General features: G+C 37.7%; 1 protein-coding gene across 1 annotated transcript in view; it reads right to left on the minus strand.

Moving 5' to 3' along the window:
• Positions 1 to 7,005: 7,005 nt before the first annotated feature.
• The window catches only part of ERAP2 (endoplasmic reticulum aminopeptidase 2), a 38,639-nt gene continuing 18,631 nt past the window's right edge, over positions 7,006 to 27,013 (minus strand). The window contains exons 8-19 of the mRNA XM_027100555.1: positions 26,475 to 26,606; positions 26,113 to 26,244; positions 23,707 to 23,775; positions 22,548 to 22,723; positions 20,360 to 20,439; positions 19,182 to 19,365; positions 15,063 to 15,219; positions 14,283 to 14,467; positions 11,616 to 11,777; positions 10,936 to 11,076; positions 9,096 to 9,177; positions 7,006 to 7,998 (exon numbers count right to left, since the gene is read on the minus strand). Coding sequence (XP_026956356.1) covers positions 7,855 to 7,998; positions 9,096 to 9,177; positions 10,936 to 11,076; positions 11,616 to 11,777; positions 14,283 to 14,467; positions 15,063 to 15,219; positions 19,182 to 19,365; positions 20,360 to 20,439; positions 22,548 to 22,723; positions 23,707 to 23,775; positions 26,113 to 26,244; positions 26,475 to 26,606 — 1,644 coding nt within the window. The 3' untranslated portion in view covers positions 7,006 to 7,854. The remainder of the gene's footprint in view (positions 7,999 to 9,095; positions 9,178 to 10,935; positions 11,077 to 11,615; positions 11,778 to 14,282; positions 14,468 to 15,062; positions 15,220 to 19,181; positions 19,366 to 20,359; positions 20,440 to 22,547; positions 22,724 to 23,706; positions 23,776 to 26,112; positions 26,245 to 26,474; positions 26,607 to 27,013) is intronic.

Raw genomic sequence — 27,013 nt, forward strand, 5'->3', positions numbered from 1 at the left:
TAATGTCAAATTACACTTGACTGTAATTCTTGACTGACTCTAGGCTGGCTCAGATGCTTTCTTCCTCCCTCTGGCTGATAGCTGCCAGCACAGGCTGTCAGTCAGTCAGCAACGGTTGTGGAGTGCCCATGGTGCCCAGAGACCAAAGAGAACAGAAAACAAAACACGAGCTAAAGTTTTGCTTTTAAGGCTTTACAATACACAGGGCCAGTTAAGACCAGCACACAGGATATATACATAATGCATAATACATGACGCCGAACTATACAATCATGGTCTAGCAGGACCATCTGATGCAAAATTGCCAAGTAGGCTTGTCTCTGAGTTCTCCGATGTCCCATTTTCTATTTTCCTTCCTCACTTCAAGGTGCTGCTTCACACAGTCAGTACATATTTATCAAATGCCATCTGTGTATAATACCCATAAATAAGAGATACTGACCTCCAGAGCTTCCTACCCAACCAGTCCTTTCTGGGGTATTGCCTTCATTCCAGAATCCACTCCCCCAGTCCTCTCTTCCAGCTTCAGGGTCTTCTCTCCTTAAGGCCCTTTTGTCAGCTAGCTATAAAGAAATACTAATTAAAAAAAACAAAGTCGGTCTTCCCTGGTGGCGCAGTGGTTGGGAGTCCGCCTGCCGATGCAGGGGACACGGGTTCGTGCCCCTGTCTGGGAAGATCCCACATGCTGCGGAGCGGCTGGGCCCGTGGGCCATGGCCGCTGAACCTGCGCATCCGGAGCCTATGCTCCGCAACGGGAGAGGCCACGACAGTGAGAGGTCCGCGTACCGCAAAAAAAAAAAAAAAAAAAAAGTCGCACTAAAGCATGAGTTAAAGCTTAATATTTTAACTTTTATTAACCCAAAGGAATGAATCTGTAATGGTGGAATTACAGAAGAAAAGGTTGCTGGATAAAGGGAGATGTATTTTGGAAAAAAAATCCATGAATTTCCTTTTTTAGGCAGCACTTTTTAGATTTGGCTTTGCAAGGCCAACACTGCAGGTGTTATTTCTTTCTGGATTCTCAGTGAGACCTGGTAGCCCACAGTTGGTATACTCCCTTGGACTTCAACTCTAAACACCTAGGCTTCCCAAAGAAATAGTTAACTGAAAGTAGGAGAATAATAAGCTTTTCCTACCTGGTAACGGCATTTCTACAATATAGAACATTATTATTATTATTATTTTGCGGTACGCGGGCCTCTCACTGTTGTGGCCTCTCCCGTTGCGGAGCACAGGCTCCGGATGCGCAGGCTCAGCGGCCATGGCTCACAGGCCCAGCCGCTCTGCGGCATGTGGGATCTTCCCAAACCGGGGCACAAACCCGTGTCCCCTGCATCGGCAGGCAGACTCCCAACCACTGCGCCACCAGGGAAGCCCAGAACATTATTTTTATAAATTTATTTATTTTATTTATTTATTTTTGGCTGTGCTGGGTCTTCATTGCAGTGTGAGGGCTTCTCATTGTGGTGGCTTCTCTTGTTGCAGAGCCCGAGCTCTAGGCGCACGGGTTTCAGTAGTTGTGGCTCATGAGCTCTAGAGCGCAGGCTCAGTAGTTGTGGTGCTCAGGCTTAGTTGCTCCGTTGCATGTGGGATCTTCCCGGACCAGGGCTCGAACCCGTGTCCCCTGCATTGGCAGGTGGATTCTTAACCACTGCACCACCAGGGAAGCCCAGAACATTATTTTTAAAACAGTGCTTTGATCAGTAGTGTCAAAACTATTATCTATAAATAAGGCACAACTTAGAATTAAAAAATACAAAACTGTAAATGCTACCCAGCCTCTCTCATTAACCAACAACTTATTGTTTCTTTTTTATTTTTCATTTTATTTATTTATTTTTGACTGCATTGGGTCTTCGTTGCTGCATGCAGGCTTTCTCTAGTTGCGGGGAGTGTGGTCTACTCTTGGGCATGTTGCACGGGCTTCTCATTGCGGTGGCTTCTCTTGTTGCAGAGCATGGGCTCTAGGCATGTGGGCTTCAGTAGTTGTGGCTCGTGGGCTCTAGAGCACCGGCTCAGTAGCTGTGGTGCACGGGCTTAGTTGCTCCGTGGCATGTGGGATCTTTCCGGACCAGGGCTCGAACCCGTGTCCCCTGAAGTGGCAGGAGGATTCTTAGCCACTGTGCCACCAAGGAAGTCCTATTCATTGTTTCTTAAGTGACCTAATTCAGCCCCCCGAGTGTGAGTTAAATTAACTCACTCAGGACATAAGGGTCTGACTCCTATGGATTCTGTCTGGATCACATAGGTTGTGCATACTTATTTCAGACCAGATCTTTTCTTTAATCCTTATCAGCTGATATATCTCTACCTGTTTACCCCCTCACCAGCTAAAATACTCTGTTCGTCCTTCTAAGATTTCTGCTATTACTCTTTGACTCTACATCTGGAAGTATGAATAGAAAGAAAATAAGGGCTTCCCTGGTGGTGCAGTGGTTAAGAATCCACCTACCAATGCAGGGGACACGGGTTTGAGCCCTGGTCCAGGAAGATTCCATGTGCTGCGGAGCAACTAAGCCCATGCCCACAACTACTGAGCCTGCGCTCTAGAGCTCGCGAGCTACAACTACTGAGCCCACGTGCCACAACTACTGAAGCCCGCGCACCTAGAGCCCGAGCTCCGCAGCAAGAGAAACGACTGCAATGAGAAACCCGCGCACCGCAAAGAAGAGTAGCCCCCGCTTGGGGCCACTACAGAAAGCCCACGCTCAGTAACGAAGACCCAATGCGGCCAAAATATAAATAAATAAACAAATAAATAAAATTAAAAAAAATAAAAGCAAGAAAATAAAATTACCTATCAGCAGCCTTATACCATGGAGACAACTGTTTCTCTTTTAGAAAAAGTTCCCCCATCCCCTTCCCCACCTCTTTCCATATTTAAGTTTTTAGAATGTTCTATTTATCCTTATTCCAACTCCAACTCAAAATATTAGAAGTGAGTTAGGATTTCCAAACTTACTAGTTTATTAGAAAACAGTTTTTAAAGGCGAGTACAGTTCTAAAACTGAAAAATAATGTCCTTTGTATCTTTTAAGTCTTTTCACAGACAATTTGCTCTGCCTACTTTAAAATGAGGTTTGTAATTATAACAGAGGTATTGTTTGGATGACTAGAGGAACATGCTGGGTGGTATTTTTTTTTTTTTTTTAACATCTTTATTGGGGTATAATTGCTTTACAATGGTGTGTTAGTTTCTGCTTTATAACAAAGTGAATCAGTTATACATATACATATGTTCCCATATCTCTTCCCTCTTGCGTCTCCCTCCCTCCCACCCTCCCCATCCCCCCCCTCCAGGCTGTCACAAAGCACCGAGCCAATATCCCTGTGCCTTGCGGCTGCTTCCCACTAGCTATCTATCTTACTACGTTTGTTAGTGTGTACATGTCCATGACTCTCCCTCGCCCCGTCACTGCTCACCCTTCCCCCTCCCCATAACCCCAAGTCCGTTCTCTAGGAGGTCTGCGTCTTTATTCCTGCCTTACCCCTAGGTTCTTCATGACATTTTTTTTTTCTTAAATTCCATATATACGTGTTAGCATACGGTATTTGTCTTTCTCTTTCTGACTTACTTCACTGTGTATGACAGACTCTAGGTCTATCCACCTCATTACAAATAGCTCAATTTTGTTTCTTTTTATGGCTGAGTAATATTCCATTGTATATATGTGCCACATCTTCTTTATCCATTCATCTGATGATGGGCACTTAGGTTGTTTCCATCTCCGGGCTATTGTAAATAGAGCTGCAATGAACATTTTGGTACATGACTCTTTTTGAATTTCGGTTTTCTCAGGGTATATGCCCAGTAGTGGGATTGCTGGGTCATATGGTAGTTCTATTTGTAGTTTTTTAAGGAACCTCCATACTGTTCTCCATAGTGGCTGAACCAATTCACATTCCCACCAGCAGCGCAAGAGGGTTCCCTTTTCTCCACACCCTCTCCAGCATTTATTGTTTCTAGATTTTTTGATGATGGCCATTCTGACTGGTGTGAGATGATATCTCATTGTAGTTTTGATTTGCATTTCTCTAATGATTAATGATGTTGAGCATTCTTTCATGTGTTTGTTGGCAGTCTGTATATCTTCTTTGGAGAAATGTGCTGGGTGGTATTAACATGGGAACTCCTTACAGAGGCAGGAACCTGAAATATTGTATTGAAAGAAAGAAATATGGTATAATTCAACAGCGGAAGGCATGAACTTTGAAGTGTGGGAAATCATGTGTGTAAATACCTAAAGATGAGAATTAATGAGTCATAGACTGAGAATAGAAAACTGGTTACTCAACCTTATCTGGGAGTATGGTAGAAGATGAGGACTTTGGGGGAAAGGAGAACAAATTAGCAAAAGATCTTGAAGTTATGGTTGAAGTTAAGTTTGAAGAAGTGATTGAGGTATAGAAAGGTTTTTCTATCTTGTTAAGTCTGCATTTCTCAGACTTTCTAACCATTTCTCTTTATGAATATTGGAAACATTTTCCTGATTTAAATCCTGAACAAATGGTCTGTTTATACTGCTAACTTCTTAAGTATGATACAGTATTAGGCACCCACAACTTTATTTCTGAGAAATCAATACTACACAGTCAATACCACCAACCAGTTTCCATCCTAAGGAGCCTCTATGTAAAAGTGTTCTGCATTTGCATATTGGAAAATAAATTATTATGGTTTCTGGGAATATGCTAGAGTAGGTACCCTAACCTTCTTGCTAAAAATAACTAAAAATATAGAATGAAATATATTTTTAAATTATTTTAATGCATTCGTGACCTGAAAAGTTAGTAAGGAATAGTCATGGATAAAAAACCAAGTGAAAGCAGGAAACCTGAGGGGTCAGCAGAAGGCTGAAGTCAATGTTCTCCTTGACGGCATCTGAAGCTTCAGTTTTTAAGCCTTTGAGAGCAGAGGGGACAGAGGACAAAGCCTGGGCCTGCCTGAGGTGGGGAACATAACAGAAAACAAAATTCAGGTATAGTCTGTTTATAAACGACTCATATGAAACTAAAGAATACAGAAAAATTCAAAGTAACAGGGTACAAAAAGATGTATCAAGCAAATACTGAATCAAAAGAAAGCAGTGACATAGTTTTGTAAGTATCTGGAGAAATTGTACCTTACTATGAAAAAGGATTACTAGATACAAGAGATTAATATTTGATACTGACAAGTAAGAATATAGGGGTAAGAAGAAAGTGAATTAACACTGCTTTTCAGAAAAATAATCTGACACTAACTATTAAAATATTAGATTATGTAAAATACACATACGCTTCAACCCAGCAAATCCACTTCTTTCATAATCCTTTTCACCCTTTCTTCCTTATGATTTGGACACATGACTTTGATGAGATTAAGGTTTTAGGAAGCAGACAATATAATAAATTGTTGATTTAAAGTCTGTAAATGTAATTATGTGTTGAATGAAAAATAGTGCCATAGTTGAATGGAAATAAGGTCATAATGAATTTAGGTAAAGAGGTATTTGTTGCAGAGTAAAAATGTGGCCATTATAAACAACCTTGTGTTTGGTAGACATTACATTAATGTTTTAGTAGAAAACTAGATCCCCCGACTATTTAGAGGCCTTCCTTGCATTTTGGAATGGAATAAACCCCTCCTCCCCCCCAAAAAAAATTCCAAAAAACAAAACCAAGGAAAACCCTAGGAACTTCCCTCAGAAAATTAGGATCTCTACTAGTAGGTCCTGGCCAGGCTTGCTTCTCTGGAATCTCAAATAGACCCAATGACATAGCAAAGAATGAAATGCAGAAGTATGAACATGAAGTAGCACAAGAAATTCCTGTCATGGTAGTAAGCTGGACTCTTGAGGGCTGAAGGGCCTAGTCTCCCTGACACAAACCCTAAAGAGGGAGCAAGTCATTGCTCTGGGCTCCCCTGATCTGGAAGGTTTCTCATTCTGAGTGGGCTCTGGAAACCACAAAATTTTCCCTGTGCCTCTGTGGGGAATCAGGGAAGCATGGAGAAGTTGTATCAACTCACATTCCATCATTATTCATGATATTGTATATAACGTTTTTACAACTTGTTTATTCATTCAAGGTAAAAGAAAGTAAAACCAACTTGAGCCAAACCCTAGTTTGTTTTGGGGGTCTGGCATCCACCATAAAGGTTTTGAAATACCACACTAATAAGTACATTTCTTTAAAAAAAAACTCTTTATTCGTTAAAACATTATTGGCACAGTACTTCTCATGTTCATTCTCATCAAATAATAAAATTTCCACTTTCTGTACTCAATTCTTAAGAACCTGAGAGATTAAAAATGTATTTAAATAAAGACTTAAAAGGAAGAGAATTAAAAACTTGGAAATTTATGGTAGATGAATTACTACACAAGAGAAAGTACTTTTCTTATTCATGGAAATGTTGATGGCACAATTCTACTGAAACTCATACATATTTACTGCTTAATTTACATACTATCTTGGTGGAAAAATAGTATTCTTTACTCTTTCAGTTTCCTTATGCTACAGTACATATAATTCTAGAGTGATATCACTTAGGTGTTATACAAACCTTGGTAGGGCCATGAACAGGTCAAATCTAGAGTCAAAGGTGCTTCAAAGACTCCAAGAAATGATTTTAAAACAAACTTAAAAAAACATGTATTGGGTCATGCCCATGGTCCATCCAAACTGTATCCTGACTCTATGGTAACAGAGGAAGGGCTATAGACCTTCATGATATCACTTCAAAATGGATCGGAAAACACCCTGCCACCCCACTCCCACCCAGATAATCCCAGCCTCCTTCCATAACCCAGATAAGCCAATCATCTGTGTATTGATTCAAATCTTTCTAGAACTTATTTATAGTTTATATGTGGATCATTACTTTATTAAATTTACTGCCTGTATTTAGAGTGGTGTTTTCTTTATTTATTCCTAATACCTTAGTCAAACAATTAAGGGAAGCATCTAGAAAAGCATTTTAGAGATCAAGAGCTTCCCTTAAAATATGAAGAAATGCCAAAACTGGGTTAGAAAATATAATTATACATTTAAATAGTTACATTAAACCATAATTTAATCCAAAATATACACCATAGTATGATCTAACTCTGCAACTTTCAGAAGATTTATTAAAAATGCAACAGTGCCTGGATTAAAGTGGTGTCATCTTTCTCCCCTGTGCCTCTGTGACTACAGATTTAACTTCACTTAGAGATGATCTCAAAAGTCTACTTTTGAGGCTCTTCACGAATGTGAGGCTCCAGCCAAGAGGCCTTCCTGGCTTCCTTGATAAACCCTGACATCTAATTTCTAATAATCTGAGATTTGGTGATAAAGTCTCTGTTTTCTTCATCTGTATGCTTCATAATTTAATTCAGATTTTACATGAATGGTAAAAATTAAGCTATCCATGCTGAGTTGAGGGAGCTGGAGAGTAAGAAGATGGAAGGATGCAAAAGAAAGAGTTTTTTGCCGATTGGCTGTGTTTCCTTGGAGGTAACCTGGTTGGGCTAATTCCAGGATTCTATGCAAGGTTTAAAAAAAACAACAAAGAAGCAAAGTCGTAGTTGCATAATGTCAGGCATTGTAGACAGTCTGTGTTGCAGCTAAACTATTACAGCTATATTTATCACTACATCTCTACATATCTCCATTACTCACAAAGTTTACTTTAAAATAGGCTACTGAACTGGCCTTCCCTCACCCCAGCATCATACGTCTGTCAGCTCGAGATGATAGCTGAGCACAGGTAGCTGTGCTGGCTGATTTCTTGAGGCTTCTTACTGGTTAAACTATCTGAGACTTTGACTTGAGCTTTGCCCACTTCATGTAGACACAGCCTGCATCTGATGTGCTGTTTCTATTGACCATTTAAATACTAATCAGTAGCCAATTCCTCAGGATGGGAAGATTCTTCTCCAGCCACTTAATATTTTTGGATATGGTTTCCAGAACAATTTGAAAAATTTCCAGATGTGATCCTTGAGCCTTAAGAGATTCAAAGAACAGTTTCACCTGAAAAATAAGCAAGAAAAGGATAACTGATGTGGTTCATGAAACACTTTCTCTTCCAAAGGGTTTCAAAACAGCTTACAAATTACACAAACACAGGCGCAAGCATTTCTTTGCCAATCTCTGAAAGGTTATCTTCTTCTTCTCTTTTTGGGGCATAATTATTATTTCACTTTACCTTCAAACAATAGATAAAATAAGACAGGAATGACAAATCTTACAAGTGAGCACACTGTGGGTAAAGAAGTTAAGAGATTGAGCCAAGGGCTTCCCTGGTGGCGCAGTGGTCGAGTCCGCCTGCCTATGCAGGGGACAAGGGTTCGTGCCCCGGTCTGGGAAGATCCCACATGCCGCGGAGCGGCTAGGCCCGTGAGCCATGGCCGCTGAGCCTGCGCGTCCGGAGCCTGTGCTCCGAAAAAAGAGATTGAGCCAAGTCATAGAGTAAGCAGTGATCTGAGATTTAAGTACTAGAATTCTGAATTTACTTGTAAAGTAAATAAATTTAAGATTTATTGTGGAAAGAAGATGTAAAACACTAGAATGCTTTTTTTTAAAAAAAGTAGAATTACCAAAAAGAGTAACTTTGTTAAAAAGACCTTTATGCACTCTTCCAACCTTCAATATAATCACTCAAGTGATGATACAATATGAATGAAATAATACAAAAGGACTCATCCTTCAGGTATAATTTCCATTTTGAATGCTATGAACATTAGTCCTACCCCTTCCATTTACTTGTTATGTGACATTGGACAAACAGCTTATTTTCTTTCTTTCTTTCTTTTTTTTTTTGCGGTACGCGAGCCTCTCACTGCTGCGGCCTCTCCCACTGTGGAGCACAGGCTCCGGACGCGCAGGCCCAGCGGCCGTGGCTCACGGGCCCAGCCGCTCCGCGGCACGTGGGATCTTCCCAGACCGGGGCACGAACCCGTGTCCCCTGCATCGGCAGGCGGACTCTCAACCACTGCGCCACCAGGGAAGCCCCAGCTTATTTTCTTTTAATAAAATAACAACTTCAAAGCAGATTGCATCTAAGTTTACTTTCAGTTCTACAGCTTGAACATTTATTTTTAAATTGTTAGCGAAAGAGAGTCACAAACCTCTTGCAACTCATCCTTGGAAGAAAAGTGAGATGTTGTGCCAGAGATGATCATTCTTATGGGAAATGAGCCCAACTCAAATCTGAAAATAAAAGCAACTTCATAGATTTAAGTAATAGAAATAATGACCTTATGTTTATAACATGCTATATATTTAAAATATATAACATTAATAACTATATGATAAATTTGTGCCTTGCAATGGATACTATTAATTACCACAAGAATAACACATATTCATCCAGTAAAATCTGAAAGCTATGAAATTTATCAAATTTGACCATAAGATTAAAATGTAAATAAAGCTTTTTTTAGGAAATATGACCAATGTTTATGTTTAAGTTTATATTTAAAGCAGCATTCTCTACATTTTTGATTATATACCCATCAATAAATATTTTTTGACCAAGAATTTCCCAATATACATATTTTTATTTATGAATTATATGCATGTACTATGTTAAAGGTAAAAAAGAAAATTTAAGAGCATAAGATAACAAATAATACATGTAGTATTATTATCTTCTTGCACTGTAAGGCATTGTCTTACATACTTCCCCATCTCATTTTGGACACCACTGTGTTAATACATTATGTTTATTGGGGCATTGTTCGTTGAACTCTCATTCGAAGCCACAGATGGCATCCTTCACCCCAGTGTCTTATATAGAGAATTTGTCCCACAGGTCAAAGGGATTCATGCCGTAAAGCAGAGCATAGATACATCTCAGAAATGGTCCCAAGTCTGGACTGTGCACCATGGTTGGGCAGGAGGGTAATTTCCAGTTACGAAATAAATCTACAGCATTGCAGAAAAGTCTGACCATTTCAGAAGGGGACAGACAGTCATGCAGACAACCAAACCAATGATGCCAGTAAGGTCTTTAACGAAAGACAATTTTAAAAACGCAGCTTTTTAACTATTCAGTCTCATGTGGACGTCAACCCCTTGAAGGTCCGGGAGTGGGGTAGAAATGTGCTTTTTACTGACAAAAAGCTATCTGTGAGGACTCTGAGTCCTTTATGGCTAAGAAATGAGAGGGAAGAGGAACTGAGGATGACTGACATCAGAGATGCTAACTGATACAAAGATAAACAGAGCAAATTGCACAGCTCTTTCATTCAGGGTATTTTCCATATAGTTAATAAGTGACATTTTGGACTTGGATGAGGAATGGCTGAGCACTTAGCAGGAGGTTTGTTGTGAGAGAAAGCAATGCCATCCTGTACATTCCAATGGAATCTAATCATTGTTGGTTTTTCTGGGACAATTTTAGGTTCAGGAGCATACTGAGTGAGCTCTAGTTTTCCCCAAAGGTGAAACCCCAGAAAAGACTCATAACCTATCCAGTTTTGGAGGGGGGGCTCCCAAAACATTTCTGATTGAATTTCTTTTAGCTACTCCAAGCTCTCCACTGTGCCACCTCCCCAGGGGAACTGGAAATAGGGATTAGTTCTCTTCAGAATTCCTGAAGTTTTTTTCCCCCCAGTGTTTGATGTACTATATATGGCTTCAATGTATTCTTCAGGGTTGGGGAGAGAGCCAGAAGGGAATGGGGGGATGGGGCTGATGACTGGATTTAACTGAGCTCTTACTTGTTCCCAGCAATTCTTCATTGCCTGGGCTGAGTAAGAGAAATCTGTTTCCCATTCCCTTTATTTCATTCCTCTCACTTATACCTGGACAGGGCACTTTGGGCTACTGAGTTTTAAAATTGACAGACTTCATCAAACTATTTGAGTAAAAATGGTGTCATTGGGATCATTTGGTTATACATGGTTTTAGGCAACTGAGATATCTGGGTGGAAGAACACACACTGGATGTAAACAAATACCAACTTTTTAAGGAGATGGATCCAGTTTTCTTTGACAAAATTCCAGGCTAATTGCTGCCCCTTTGGATTTCTGGCAATTGCATGAAGAAGAGGTGCCAAGTCCTGTGTCTTGATAACCTTTCCTTCCATTCCTAGTTCAATTAACCTGAAGAAATAAAAATCACTTCATTTTTCATGGTTTGTGTTTTATAATGGAAATTAACTCAGGCTATCAGTATATTAGAAGAATCAGAGAGAAAGAGGCCCAACAAAAGTGTGATGTACCAAAAACAGTAATAAAGTCGCTACTGGCTAACATTTTTACTATTCCAATTAAATTTCTACTTTTTTCTAGAAGTAATTTTATTCGCTTATTATTTCAAAGAACTTTGATTAGCATCTTATATACATCTTATATTAGCATCTTAAAATACAAGATGATTAGCATCTTGTATTTTGTACAATAATTTTCTGCCAAGGTTCTGAAAGTAAAACATAGCTATTTGTTTAGTATCAATCACATGTTAATAACTAAGGAATATCTGTTTTGCATTTTGTCGATATATATTTTTGGAAGTAAAGTCAAAGCGGTTCAAATTCTGATTCAGTTATTATTATATGCCTTTGAAATTGGTGGCTGAAATTTTAGTATCTTCCCTGAATATGTGTAAGTTTACTTTTAGCAATTTAGTTAAATTCACTTACTTCATTAACTTTTCCTGATGCTTGCTGGTTGACAATGCATACAGAATTTTGTTTTTTTCAGCACCTGACAATGACAGTTTGTATTGCTCTAAAAGGTAATTCCATCCTGCTGTTGTTTGAGCACCCACGGAGTACACAATCTTTAAAACATCTGTTGGGATACTGTAATATTAAGCACAAATGTGAAAAAAACTTCTATGACAGAAAAAATTCTTTTTTTCTTATTATGATTTTAAATTGCTATAACAGAATCACCCCTGAGTTATTTCCAGTACCTAGCATGTTAAACCTTTTTTTCTGGCAAATTTTTATAAAAATATTTTACGTAATTCTACTTTGCAAATTATTTGTGGTTTTTTTCCTCCTGATGATAAAATGTTAACAAGGATAATAATCATAAAAATGTAAACTACCTGGAGATGGAAACAGAAAGTTGATGGAATGAATAAATAAAAAAGGTGATTTCTGAAATATAAGTGCACTCGTTTATATAGAGTTCTATCATTAAATAGCATATATTGGTGCTATATGATTTTTTTAAAAAGATTATTACGTGTTGCTTTAATGTCACATTAGGAGTATTTTCTAGCCTGTCTGAGGGTTATCTGACTCTCTAGGTGTAGAGAATTATATTTTAGCACAGCTGTTTAGAGTTCAGTCATTTTATAATTCTGTAAAACTGATAAGATGCAATATTATTAGTTTCTGTCCATCTAAAGAAGACACCATGGTTTTGGGGTTTTATTGTCCTATAGGATACTAACTAGTTTTGATTTTAATTTGGTTATGATTTTTAATCCCAAATATCATTAGATCAATAATAAATGATATTCATATTGATGGCTTGGAATAACCAAAACACAGAGAAGTAGGGATGGGACAGGAAATTTGTATTTATCATGCAGGGACCATAAGATTGTACTAGTCTCTATACAACTTATTTAACTGTCAAAGCTACCCAGTGAGATAGAAAAATTATGCTAATTTTTAAAAAGTGGAAATAAAGCTTGGACAGGTTAAGTAACTTGCACCAAGGTGACATACTAGCCTTTCTGGAGATGGGGTTTAGACCTATGGTTCTAATCCTGTGCTATTTCCACTGTACTATATGTATTTAAATATCCCAAGAGACTTTGAATCATAAAACAAAAAGTAATTAAATTACATTCCACGTTATTTTGTTTTAGTGTGTTTTACTGTACAAATTTATAAAAATTGGTAACAAATAAAAAATAAGTTCCTTGAAGGTAGAACACATAGTTGTTTTGTTCACTAGTTTATTCTTAGCACCAAATGCAGTGCCTGGCACATAGGCAACAGGCAAAGCATTATATTTTGAATTCATGAATGAAGTAATCAATTAATCAATAAAAGGAAATTCCCCTTTAGGATTAATACTAGTGCTTTTGAAGTTTAGAAAAAAGAAACCTACAATATATGATTATGTGTTCTTGATTACAAGCTTAAATGAGATTTACCCAGAATTTTTTCATAGGCATAGCATCCTATTCAACAAGTTGAACCATGATATCTACTGGACTTGAGTTACTGTAGGTAAGATCATCCCTCTTATAACTAGCATAATGACAGAATAATATTCTGTTGTGTTATAGGGCAACAGATGTCTATATTTTAGCCTCACTCATACAGTTCATTTAAACATGAACAAAAAGAAGAGAAAAATATAGCTAAAAGAAATTTTTGTTCCGAAACTGATTTTAAGCCTAAATCCCGAAGAGTGAAAAAGTCCAAAAAGAAGAAAACGAATTATTTTTTTTAAAGAAGAATTCAAGAAAAGATTTCAAAAAGCTCACTGAGATTTAGTTATGTGGAGATAAATTATAATAGCATTTCATAACAATTTGGCAGAGGGAAAATTGACACCATTGCTTTACGTGGTACTACAGTTGTGAATTATTTTTCCTATTTTAAAAAGGAATTTTCCTTAATTCATATACAGATTTGATTTCTCAAAACATCCACTTGGAGAGTCAGAGTTTTAATAGCAACAATATAAAATCATGTGTTGTACAGAAATCAAGGCTTACATTGAAAAGATCGTGGCGTCTTTCAGTACCTATGGGTTGCAGCTGGTAAACTAAACTGCAACATAATCCTTTTGATCACAGGGCATCTACTTGATTACAACCACTACTGGAATCAATTTTGCCACCATACACATCCTTTAGATGGCCCAAATCATCAGTTTCCTATCAAAGTTGAAACTTGGGGCTAAGGCTCAGGTGTGGTATTGGTTAATGAAGAAGTAAACATGTTTTAAAAAGGCATGCCCCCCCCTTTTTTTTTTTTAGTTTCATCAACTGATCACTGGTGTCTGGATTGCATGAACATTTCACATTGCTTTTTACCTTTAAAAGGCATTACTCTTGGAGATTGGGCAGGTGCCCTGCTGGCCTCCACCCTCTGGCCATCTTTCTGGTACCATGCTAATGTGTATTAGCTCTCCCCTACAGGGACTTAAACCTCACTTCCCACAAAATCTATCCAGCACTTGCTATGTGGGAGCATGAAACAAGGGTCTGTAATTCCCAGCATGTTTTTTTCTTCTATCCTCACTAAAAGATTTTAGATCTAATGTCTTGCATGATCAAAGACTTTTACATCAAAGTGAAAGGAGCAAAGAATAGGACAGAAGTCCAGATCTACTTTAATTTTCCACTGGATTCCATCCACTGAGAGAAGAGTTCAGTTGCCTTCTGGATGCAAGGAGCATGGTTCAGGTAACAGGCCAGCTTCAAGAGAGCCGCACGAAGCCTTCTGTCCCAGACCGAGCCCTCGTCACACCAGCTTTGCATGTCAATCACTGGCTTAAAATACTGGAGAAGGTAATGCTGCAGAAAGCATAGGATGGTTACAGAAAGGCTAAGTTTAGTTCTTAACCCAGCTCTCACTCATCCATCCAAAGGGTTCAACTCTAAACTGTCTGCATGAACCTTTCCCAAAGCATAGAACTACTTATCTCTATATTTTGCTTCTCTTTTTCTGGCCTCCACCTACCAGAGTTAGTTTCTCCATTAGAAGTACAATTTAAGCTTGGTGCTTTGTGACCACCTAGAGGGGTGGGATAGGGAGGATGGGAGGGAGGGAGACGCAAGAGGGAAGAGATACGGGGATATATGTATATGTATAGCTGATTCACTTTGTTATAAAGCAGAAACTAACGCACCATTGTAAAGCAATTATACTCCAATAAATAGGTTAAAAAAAAGAAGAAGTACAGTTTAATTTCCTATCTGAGGGGGGAATACCAAGTGATATAAGATAAAATCACCTTAGGAGGGATGTTTTGCTTATGATCCTGGCACCTAGCTCTTAGGATGGTGATGACAAGGAACGAGGGACATCTAACTATTAGGTGCTTAAGTCTCACTGATCCTCCAGGCACTGTGTATTTTACTTAATGAATTTTCTGAAAGAAACACAAACCTTGAGATTTTCAGTGACATCTGAAACATTCCTTCTTTCCGTGATGTGGTAAAACAATTCTAGGTATTCCAGGCCTTTGAGAAGTGCAGGGATGCTTGTTTCATGTTGGAGATAGCGAGTCAGGTCAAGGGCTTTGTCTAGAGTCAACCTTCCTGCACTGAGGTATAAAACAAATGTCAGTGGTTTGTGCATATCTTACAGTTCTTAATATTTAAAATATTAAAACAAATATGATATAGAGAGCAATAACAGAAGCAGATCATTATATTCAGACCATTTGGTTTAAATCCTAGTTCTGCCACTGACTTGGGCAAATTAACCTCTCTGGGCTTCAGCTGCCTCCCCAATACAATGGGGATAATAAGAGTATCTACTTTAGTCCTCTGTTGTAAGGATTAAATGAGTTAATATAGGTAAAGTGCTTAGACTAATGTCTAACATAAATAAGTGCTTTGTAAATAAAAATGAAATAAATATCAGCTAATATTAATGTTTAGTACCAAATAATATCAAATTTTCATATATTTGTCATTCTCTAATTGCCTAATTTGTGGGTCTGAATTGTTCCTCCAAGCACATTTGGAACTTTGAGGACAGGTGCCATGTCTTTTGTTTCTTTGATGTACCCCCTAGAGCCTAACAGAGAAGCAGCACTTATTCTGAGTGGGTCCAAACAAGGACTTTCAATTTTAAAGAATCTATTTAGATTCTAAAGTGATATGCCTTCTCTACATTTTCCTTTAATGAGAAGAACAAACAACAAAACTATTATTCTGAATATCAAAACATTAGGATCTCTTCTGTAGAGGAAATAAACCATTATACTGTCACTTTTGTATACTTTGTCACTTTTTGTTTTCACATGTGTTTCTGAGAAGACCTGTGTCCCTGAAGCATCTATAAACCATTCTTGCCAGCATCCAACTCCCAGATTAAGCATAATAGTTTTATATGGAAACAGATTCCAGAACAAAGATATCTGTTTTGAATTTTTCATTAATATAATGCCCTACCTCCTATGGGTTTTTTAAATTTTAAATTCTCATCTAAAATGAGGGAACTAAAACTAGAAAGAAGTGACATTAAATGTGAGCAACTTTTGTTGTGACTATACTCTTCTCAGCCACAATGACATACTGCTTTAAAACAGACTTAATAGTAAAATTTCCAAACATTTCATCTGAAGACAGAGGGCTGGACCATATGCTCTATGATTTTATGGTCTGCTATATTTTTTAAAAAACAAATCCACAAAATGTCACTATTCCTGCCCACATGTGTAAGTGTCATAATACATGGTGCAGTAGATAAGTATAAATATAGTCACAACCTTTAAAATTTTAAATCTAGTGTACAATCCATTCATTACTTTGCTCACATTGGGGAAATCAATATGAAACTGGTAGAGAAATTAAGGAAGAATTGGCTGCTTATGTTTATTCTTCTTTAGACTTTCCTGGAAAGACAAAGTGTTTTCTTTCCTTTTTCCCATTTATCATCAACAGAATAATACGTAGAATAAATCAGGTCACAAGGTCTCCAACAGAAAAAATATTAAGGATCAGGTAGAGTATTATGCATTGTAAGCTTTTCCTATTCTAAGAATTTCTGTAATGTACTCGCTTTATTCAGTGTGACATATTATTTCCTTTCAGATGCTATAAAGTATACGAAGAGGATCAGTAACAGGAAGAAACTAGGTATTATGTTCTAGGGTTAAAATTTTTAAAAGAATGTTTAACACATAAAACTCACTTTATATTAACCTTGTTTTTCTTTTTAGCCCAGTCTAATTTATTTTTTACTTAGACAAATGCCATTATTTACTCTTATATAGAAAAAGTCTATCTACTTATTTATATAAAGTTTCGGCTAAATAGTACCTTTGTGAAATAAACTGTATTCCTGAGGAAACAATTTGGGGCTTCTTTTTATGGTGTTGGACTTAAAGAAATAAATAGTTTACCTGTAAGGAAATTATGGTTGTCATTTTAATTCCACCCAACTCAGAGGAGATCCAAGTCTTAAATTATATTTAACAATAAGTATGAAAACCCAATTGAAATGAATATGCATTCCTGGGTCAAATTCTGTCTCTGAACTAAATGTGATCACAGATTACATCCTTTAACTCTTAAATAGATATTTCACAAAGCAGGGAAGGAAGAGATATATATCACCAAAGCAGAGTAGCAAGTAAAAATATTTAGACCTATTATGAGATGTTAAAATTGTTTTCTTATATAATTACTTTTATTATAAAAGTAATATAAACAAACTACAAAACAATTGGAAATTAAGGGGAAAAAACTCATAATTTCATTACCTTACATATTTACTAATAGCACTTTGGAATATTTCTTTCTGTTTTTGTTTCTCTCACCTTTAGCTGTTTTTTTTTTTTTCATGTAACTGCAAACATAATAATACCTAAGCTTACATTCTGCTTTTTTTCCAATTTCACATTATTTGAAATGCATTTTTCTATGTTTTCACTTCACCTTCCCATTCAACGCATGATCTTTTAAACAATTTATATTAGATAATACTAATAATGCTAACAGCTACCATTTATTGAGCATTTATTACTGTACTCAGTGCTTTATCTACATTATCTTAAGCAATCCTCAAAACAACCCTGCATGATAGACATTATTATTATTGGAGTTTTAAAGACTAGAAAAGTTTTAAAGACTAGAAAATTTAGGCTTAGAAAGGTTAAATACCTTGTCAAAGGTCAAACAATAAGTGAAGAGGTAGTACTTAGTTGATATGTTTTAAACCAAAATTTGTACTTGGAAGTTCATTAACCAGTCTACCTAGTAAAGAAATGATTGCTTTTCCACTGATGCATCAGTAACTATAGGGTTCCTTCTGCTAAATTTACACTACACATAAATTTATAGGCTAGAAACAGCAAAAAAGACTTTGCAACTACTTGAAAGATTGGCTTTCATTTGCTGAGTTGTCAATATTCTTCTTTCTGCCTGGTCTTAAATTTGTAATCTACCTTCTTTGCAATCTGCTCAGAGTTTCTCCTTTAAGCTGACAAACCTCCCTCAACTGATGATAATCCACTTCTCAGCTAGTCTATCATGCATCCACTCAGATGTAGGATAGCTATGCTACCATGATGCTCCTGAGACCTACGGGACTGAGGATTAATCTCTCAATCCTCTCACTTTTCTAACTAGGGAATTCTATTGTACAGAGAAGCTGTGTCTGATGTCTTGCTAGTTACGTTTACTTAATTTGACCTCAATAAGGATCGGAAAGGAAATAATACGTCACACTGAATAAAGTGAGTACATTACAGTAATTCTCAGAATAGGAAAAGCTTACATAATGCAAAATACGCCACCTGATCCCCAATTATTTTTCCATTGGTGACCTTGTGATTTATTCTACATATTATTCTGTTGATGATAAATGGGAAAAAGGAAAGAAAACACTTTGTCTTTCCAGGAAAGTAAAAAGAGGAATAAACATAAGCAGCCAATTCCTCCTGCATTTTTCTACCAATTTCATATTGATTTCCCCAATGTGAGCAAAGTAATGAATGGATTGTACACTAGATTTAAAAATTATAAAGGTTATAACCATATTTATACTTTTTGTCCAACAGATTACACTGGTATTTGGTGAAACAGCAAGCTACCAGCATAAACAAATTTAAAATCTGAGGTCAAAAGCTTAAATGCCTGGAGGGTCCACCATAAGTGAGTGAAGCAGGCCCCTCATGTGTACCATTTAGGACTTTGGTACATAGGAGAATGTAGGCCTGGCCCAAAGGAAGATCTGCCCACTCTACCCTCCTCTGTGGTTGCCCTGTGGGAATGAGGCCCACAGTTCGCAAATTTTCTCATTATTTAAGAGATTCCAGAAGTCAGGATTTCTACATAAACTTCTCCATATTTTAAAATGTTGGATTAAATTTTTAAATGCTGGGTGGGTCAAAATACTTTATCAGTGGGTAGGCTGTGGCCTAATGGCCTGTATTTGACCTCCATTCATATCCATATCATGTGAGTGATTAACACTGAACGTTTGATTTGAAATCTAATGTATCTGGTGATAAAGCAGTTACTTCCTATGAAATCAGATGAATTTTTGCATTACCTTACTAGCTGAAAGGCATCATGAATCAGACTTATTCTGTCCTTAGGTCTGAGAAATGTGTGGTTCTGATTCAGCTGTGTAATGAGTTGGTCCCATCCACGCCCCTCATAGTGGACAATGTAGTAGCCATTTGAGTCCACATTGAATTTTACCCAACTGGTCTTCTCAGGTAAATCCAGAGTATCTAGGAGGAGAAAATTGGTACAGGTATTTCCTTATCGACGTGCACGCCAGGAACATCTCCAGAAGTGTTAGTCTCCATGCTATTACTAACAAATCAAGGAGAAGACAAAGTTTTGGAAGACTCACAATGATCCTATTTTCATAGTCTGCTGGATGGCTTATTTTGGGGATGATGACCTTATTAAATTAATAAATAAACTAATTCCTAGGAAAAGGACGGATGAATTTGTTCTCAAAAGCAGTCTATGCAGGTTTAAGAGGCATGCGAGGGCCCAGTGAGCCAGATGATGAACATGACTGGAATGTGGCTTGATGTACTGGTGGCCTCATCTCAAGGTTTAGTTACGACTCATTGAAATATGTATATGTAAATAGGTGATCCATTTGTCCAGTCCTTATTTTGGGCAAAATAAGGACTGTAGGCTGAACACGACATTCTGATGGGAACATTCTCAAATTTCAGTGATGTGTTCAAAGGGGAAATTAAAATTGTATTATTTTTAATATGACAGACATTATACTAGGTGGTAAAATAACATTATCATATTCTCTCCAAAGCTCTGTGAGGCTTAATCCCCATTCAAAATAAGATGAGAAAACTGAAACTCAGAAGAAGTTAAAAAAATTTCTTAAGGGCACACATCTAATATGCGACAGAATGAGGATTTGAATTCAGAGCCAATCAATTCCAGAGTGTATGCCTTTATCCACTGAACTAGTATGTATTAAAAGACATAAGATAGGATGCCATCATTTCTTAATATAAATATAAACCTATCTCTAAGTGCTAGAAGCACAAGAGAACTTTCCACTGAATAAAAAATTCAGACTTTCTAGCTAAAGGGTTCTTTTAGTAACACATATATGGATAAATGAGAACTTCCTCAAACATATATCATTCATTATCAGATTGACTTACATTATCTTTCCTCCAAATATCTCAGAACATGTTTAATTTCAGAATTAAAACAGCTATTAGCTCGTTAGTTCATTACCTGTCTTTGATTTCAGAATGTGTCTGTGAATTGCATTAGAGGAACTTGTGGAATAGGTCACTGGGATATGCCAAAGGTACCTATGTTAGAAAGTAAAGACTGTTACAGACTAAATTAATGGCCATTTCAATTTTCACATCATCAGACTCGGATAGGCTGTAAAAGACACCTAATCACTCATCCTTCACACCAACATAAATTTTATAGGCTAAGACTAGCAGATCCTTGGGTGTGCAAAAGTTCTTCCATAATGATTATGAAGGAGCAGCAATGTATACCTAGCTGAACTCTGTCACAATTACCTGTGCCATTTGCTGTCCAAATATCATACCACAACAAGTTCTGCTGATTGTTTTCTTCTAAGTAAGAGAAAAAAAAAAAATCTTCCTTTCATATTTCCAAAAATTATGACAGCCTGATATTAATTCAAATAACTGAACCAAAGCTGTAGGAAAAGCCCTCCAAGGTAACAATCTTACTCCAGTATGATTTTCCACTTACCCTTTTGTTCAGCAAAGCTACCCACATTCAACCCCCCAACTGCTAAGTGCCTGCAGCAGTGTGTCAGGATCTGCATGTCAGCCAAGTCCAGAGAGCAGAGAAGCAGAATGGATTGGAGGAAAAGGCCTCAGTTACTTTTCAATGGCCCTACTACGGTAAATAACTGAAATTGGCTATTTTTTTCTGAATAACTTTCTAGCAGCTTCTAGAACTCATTTCATCTATCACAGCAATATTAGCTATAGTAATCCTGTAAAATCACATGCTTGAAAATACCAATAGGTATAAAACAGAAAGAATAAAATAAATCAATAAATAATTTAAAAAAATATGTAAAAAAAGAAAACAAAAACAGAAAGAATAGTAACTGAGGATGTGCCCACAAAAATATAAAATAGTGAAAGAAACAGCAGACACAGACTCGATCTAATAAAGGGTCAGAAGGGATAATCTACCTGCTAATCCAGAGAGTACAGATAATTAACAAAGCAACTGAAATATTTATACAAATTGGTAAAAATAGACACCTAGATATCACCAAGACTTAATGGATCGAGATTCCTGGACGGATCTTGACTCTAGAAAGAGATTTTTCCAGATAAACATATCTGGGAGTAAAGAGAGGAAGAGTAGCATTTCATGAGTTTGGATAAGCATTGATCAGAGGATAATAATTTTATAATAGTAATCTAAATACTGCTTCAGGTAGAGGAAAAATACAGATCACTGCAGTAGATATTTGTTATTCTGGGCCAACCACACTATTGAACTCTCTCTGGTCACATTTTGATAAGTTACACAATTATGAGTCCTGCTTTCGCAATAGTAAATCAAACATTAAATTTTCCAGCCTGTGTTGCCAAGCTTCAAGTTGTTTAAGCTCTCTGAAGTTCAGACTTCAGAAGGACATACACAGAAATGGAAGATAAATGGCATAAGAGTTGCTGTTGGATCGAAATAGACATCTGATGAAACAAAAAGGGAAAACAGTATATCCTATGTGTTAAAGGCTGTGAATTTGCTTCTGATTCTCAGAAAAATTCTAGAACTGTTATTAGACAGCTAGATCCTTGGGAAAAAAATAATCAAAAGAGCCAGCACGGATTCACTTGGATTAATTTCATTTCAATTTAACCTCATTCATCTTATTGACAGGGCTAATAGATCAGAGGAAGGTGGACAGTGTTGTATATCTTGATTTTAGTAAAGCCTTTAACAAGTTTTCTCAGGACAGATGACAGTGTGGGTAATTGGATTTGCTTTTATTATTACCAAGAACATCATGTTTTAAGGGATTACATTTATAGTCTCTTACTGAAAAACGAAAGAGAGTGGAAGGTCTTAGCATCTAATTTATCAAATAGGGAATGTCTTTTCTGATAAGGTGTACAGCTGTCATAACATTTCCTAGGTATGGGCCAGTCACACAATTTATTAGGTATATTATATTAGAAATATTACCAACAACCTTCTGCATCAGAACTGAGGTTCTAAAGGTGGCCCCAGGATTACTAAGAATATGCCCCTCAACAACGCAGTCTGGGCTGATATCAAGGCTAGTTTAGGGCTTCGAGTCCTGTGTAGAAATAGCACCCCATAAAGTTGCCAGAGAAGCTGAAAGAAAGCTAATGCGATCACGAACAAACTGAGATGAGGTAAACTAGATCGACAGAAGGAAAGCAGTCACCTTTCCTGCAGGGCCCCCCATTCAGGATCCTCTTTGAACACCCCGTTCAGGAAGCGCTCCTGCTGTAGTCTGAGTGAACGCCCTTCTTGGTTAACCACCACGAGGGGGATTCCTTTCTGCAGAGTCCATGTAGCCATCATCTGCTTCACTTTCACATTTTCCCGCAGAAAGGTGAGCTGAAATGACAAGTGACTTTGGTAACTCAAGACAGAGGAGAGAAGCCAGAGAGAGATGAGAAACTTCAACCTCCTTGGACGCTGGAAACATGGGCGGGACAGGAAGCGGGGACTCTGGCTACAATCTCCTAGGGGAGCGATGTGGAAACTAGAATGCTGCCCCTCCCCACCCTGCCCAGGGCTGCTCTGCAAATTACCTGAAGCAGGGACGTGTGTGGGAGCTTGAGGGTTAACACAGGGCAGGAAGGGTCAAGAGGAAGGGTTTGAGACTGAAGTCTCCCTTTCAAAACAGAAAAAAAAAAAAAACCCACCATAAAACCAAAAACCAAAAAACTACTCTCCGTTTTATTAACGACAGAATCCAGAGAAGTGGCTTAAGAAGAAATGTCTCTCTTTAGGGAAGCTTTTTAAAAATTCCAATAGAACAATATTATATCAATAGAGGTATATGGAATGGAGAACAAAACCTCTAGCTTTTTAGCTTCTAGTATGTATTGCTGATCACTGAGTGATGCCGAATCTCCCTTTGAAAACTATAATTGATGGGATTACCATAATGCTTTTTAAAAAGTTTGCCTTTTCTTTTTTCCATGATGACTTCCCAGAAGTAAACAAAAAGACAGGGCCTCAAGAAAGCCATTCACTCTATTTCCAAACTTAACAGATTTGGTTTGGCATTTTTCAGAGCCTAGAGGATGCCAGTGCAGCAGTAACCACTCAGAAGAATTTTGAGCTGAGATATTTTTAGCTAGCAGCGGGGTTGTGGGAAAGCTGAATTATAACAACAAAAATATAGTAGTAACAGCGTCACCCCCCTACATGGCCTGAGCATTCTTTCTTCAGGCAGCTTTGTTTCAAGGAAAACTGTGGAGTCTCTATTTCTCTCCAGTTATTTAAAGGGACAGTTGGGCGACTTTACACACTCACTTTGGGCCAGGTGATGAGCCAAATCTCTTCTACTCTACAAGTCTCTTTCTACTTACTGTGTTGCTTGCTGTCTTGGAATCGGAATAACAAAATCCACCAGATGTAGAATCACTTTCTAAACAATCCTGTAACACAAGAGGAAAAGAGCACCGCCATTTTGGGCACTGATAGTTGGCTGAATATGCATATTAGACATGAAGGCAGACATTTATTAGCATAGATATATGAAAATTTAGTTCATCTAAACATGGTAATAAGCATAGCAATTCATTAAAGAATACATAAAATTTACTCTTTTTGTTTTATATGTATAATTGATGTTATGTGACACGATGCTGAGTTAGGTATTCTCAGGAATTTATCATTTTCCTACCACAGTCTCTTTTTTTTTTTCGGCTGTGTTGGGTCTTTTTTGCCGTGCACAGGCTTTCTCTAGTTGCAGCGAGCGGGGGCTACTCTGGGCTTCAGTAGTTGTGGCTCGTGGGCTCTAGAGCGCAGGCTCAGTAGTTGTGGCGCATGGGCTTAGTTGCTCCGTGGCACGTGGGATCTTCCCAGACCAGGGCTGTAACCCGTGTCCCCTGCACTGGCAGGCGGATTCTTAACCACTGAGCCACCAGATAAGTCCCCCACAATTTCATTTGGCATCAGAAGGGGGTCACCTAGAATTTAGGACCTTTAGGGGAAGTTTGGATGGGAGACTTCCCTGATAACCAGGAAGAAGCTGTGATGTAATTGAAAGAATGAATACTGGACTTAGAGTCAGAAGACAGATTTTAAGTAATGACTCCATCATTCACTTGGTATATGGTCTTGAGCAAATCTCTCCCTTAGCATTAGTTTTCCCACCTGTAAAAATGGGGTAAGAATGCCTACCTTACCTTCTTGAGATGGTTATAAGCATGAAGTGACAAAAATTAACATAAGGGTGCTCACAGTTAACCTAAAAGAATCCTGTAATTATTGCCCAAATATCTCCTTTAATCCCCTTTACACCCACTACCCACACCAAAGACAGATTCTTCCTTGCTGAAAAAAGCCTTGGTTGATGTCTACACACAGAGACACATACACAAGTACACATCATAGCAAAGGAGAGGGAGAAGGAGAGGGGAGAGAAAAGCAATGTAAGGCTTGTTGTTGACAACCTGAGGGAGAATTGTGGAGAAAGAACATCTGGATCAGCTGCAAGAGGTGATGAAAATGGATAAGGAGCATCTTTACAAGTATTACAAAGGATTGTGTAATTTGATCCCCTTTAGGGTTTTCAAGAAATGGGGGTAAAATGTTTGAGCTACTTTGAAAAAAATTTTTAATTATTGCATTTGTCTCTTTAACCACAAACTCACACATAAGTTAAACCTTGAGGGTCCAGATTTACTTAGGGCACAGAAAAATCAAATGAGATAATGCACATGAAGTTTCTTTTTAAACTGTGAAGTGCTATACAAATATTGAACAATATTATTACTGTCCCTGGGACATACGTGCTTATAAAGGAGAGAGGACCTCTTCAGAGTACAATGACTTAGGGTTCTTCTACCTGCAGGCACAAGCTCTGCCAGTTCATTACTTCTATAACAAAGTATTGTCCTTGCATTTGAAAATCTAAGAATATTTTAATAATTATTAGAATCATCTGAGTTGACTGCATGTTTTCTCTGTCTTACCTACTATACTACGTGAATCCCAATGACAAAGAGACCATATGTTCTTAATCGATCATTATCTGATTATAGGGTCAATAGAATGCTAAGGGCCTGACATGATTCTTTCTCTTAAGCAAATTTTGTTTATTATTATCATTGTTATTATTGAACCAATGGAAGCCAATAAAAGAGAATGTCACTGGCTGGAACAGATTCATAAGTGCACTTCTAGGCATTCAGCAGAAAGGCAAATCAATGAGGGCTGGAGCTGTCTGTAAGGAGGAGGTGAAATCTCAGCTAGATCTCAAAAGATGGACAGCACCTGAACTGTTGGAAAGAAGAGAGAGCACTTCGGGTAGCAAGAGCACTAGAAACAGAGGCATGACAGGGATTGAACAGGATTTCTTCCTATGAGGGAGGAGGTGTGTCTCACTCAACAGAGAATACAGGCTGGGAAATACATTTGAGCAAGGAGAGTTCAACCTTAAATTTGGGAAGAGAAGATCAGGTGTTACATGAAGGAGTTACAAAGTCATGAAAGATTTGGAAAAAAAGACAAAAGTGTAGGGTCAACCATAAAAGGGAAACCAAAGAGAAGGAGGTCAAATATTGAACCCTTAGGGCTTAACTAGTGTGGCATCTTGGTTTAGTAAGGTGTCAGAGGAAAAAAAGAGGTGCTGCCTGCTTACCCTTGGCAGTGTGGCAAGTGAAATAAACATTTGTTGCCTGACAATGTAACTATTTATAAACCTTCATAATTAGCTTGTCACTTTTTAGGCTGAACAGCAGTCTACTATAACTTAACAGAGGACTTACATCTGACAAACTGCTCCACAAATCATCATTCTTAGCATTTCTATAGCTGAACTTCTTTAAGTAGTGAATAATTCCTTTCTTGAATTTCTCCTCACTCAGAAAATCCTTGAGCATATTCAAAATACAAGCTCCCTAAAATACAAACAAAAGCAAAGAAAAAGAAGATAAAGGAAAAGGTAGTATATGTTTTTAAAGGAAACTTACATTTTACGGAACATGTGTAACGTCTGATAAATGAAGCAGCAAATAAAAACTGAAACAGGTAGCAATAACCTGGCACCAGCAACTTAAACTGTTGATGTACTGGCCTCATTATATTTCTCCCAAAAGCAGTGCTTCCACTAGTCCACAGCATTTACTACCTTTTTATAGGAAACTGCATCAAACATTTCCTTTATGTGAGTAGAGGTTTCTGCTTGATTGGAGAGAGGATGGGATGAATTTAATGAATCTCTTTTAATTACTTCAAAACACATGTCCAGAAAATCGTCATCCTAAACAGGAGAGAAATTTTTTTCAATTTCCATTTGACATTCTCAGCAATAGGAAACATGATAGGTTTTATAAGATATTCTCAGAAGTAGGTATTCAATATCTCTTACAAGATGTTTCTTTCCCCTTATATATTCCCCTTTCACCAATTCTCTATTTTGTAAAGGTATAAATTCGACATTCCCTCAGATACTGCCTGAATGTTTACCATGAGCCAATCCCTTCGATACAAAAATAAAACTAAGGTTCCCATTGAGTGAACACGTGCTGTGTGCCAGGATCTTACATCCATCATCTGCAATCCTTTCAACACCCTGCAAGGGAGATGCATTACATACATTTTACAAGTGAGAATGTATGAAGCTTTGGGATTAAACCACAGATGCAGCACATAGCAAATAAGAAGACA

This window comes from Aethalodelphis obliquidens, unplaced genomic scaffold (genome assembly GCF_003676395.1).
Source record: "Aethalodelphis obliquidens isolate GAN/ISIS:26980383/991018 unplaced genomic scaffold, ASM367639v1 scaffold4, whole genome shotgun sequence".
NCBI lineage: Eukaryota > Metazoa > Chordata > Mammalia > Artiodactyla > Delphinidae > Aethalodelphis > Aethalodelphis obliquidens.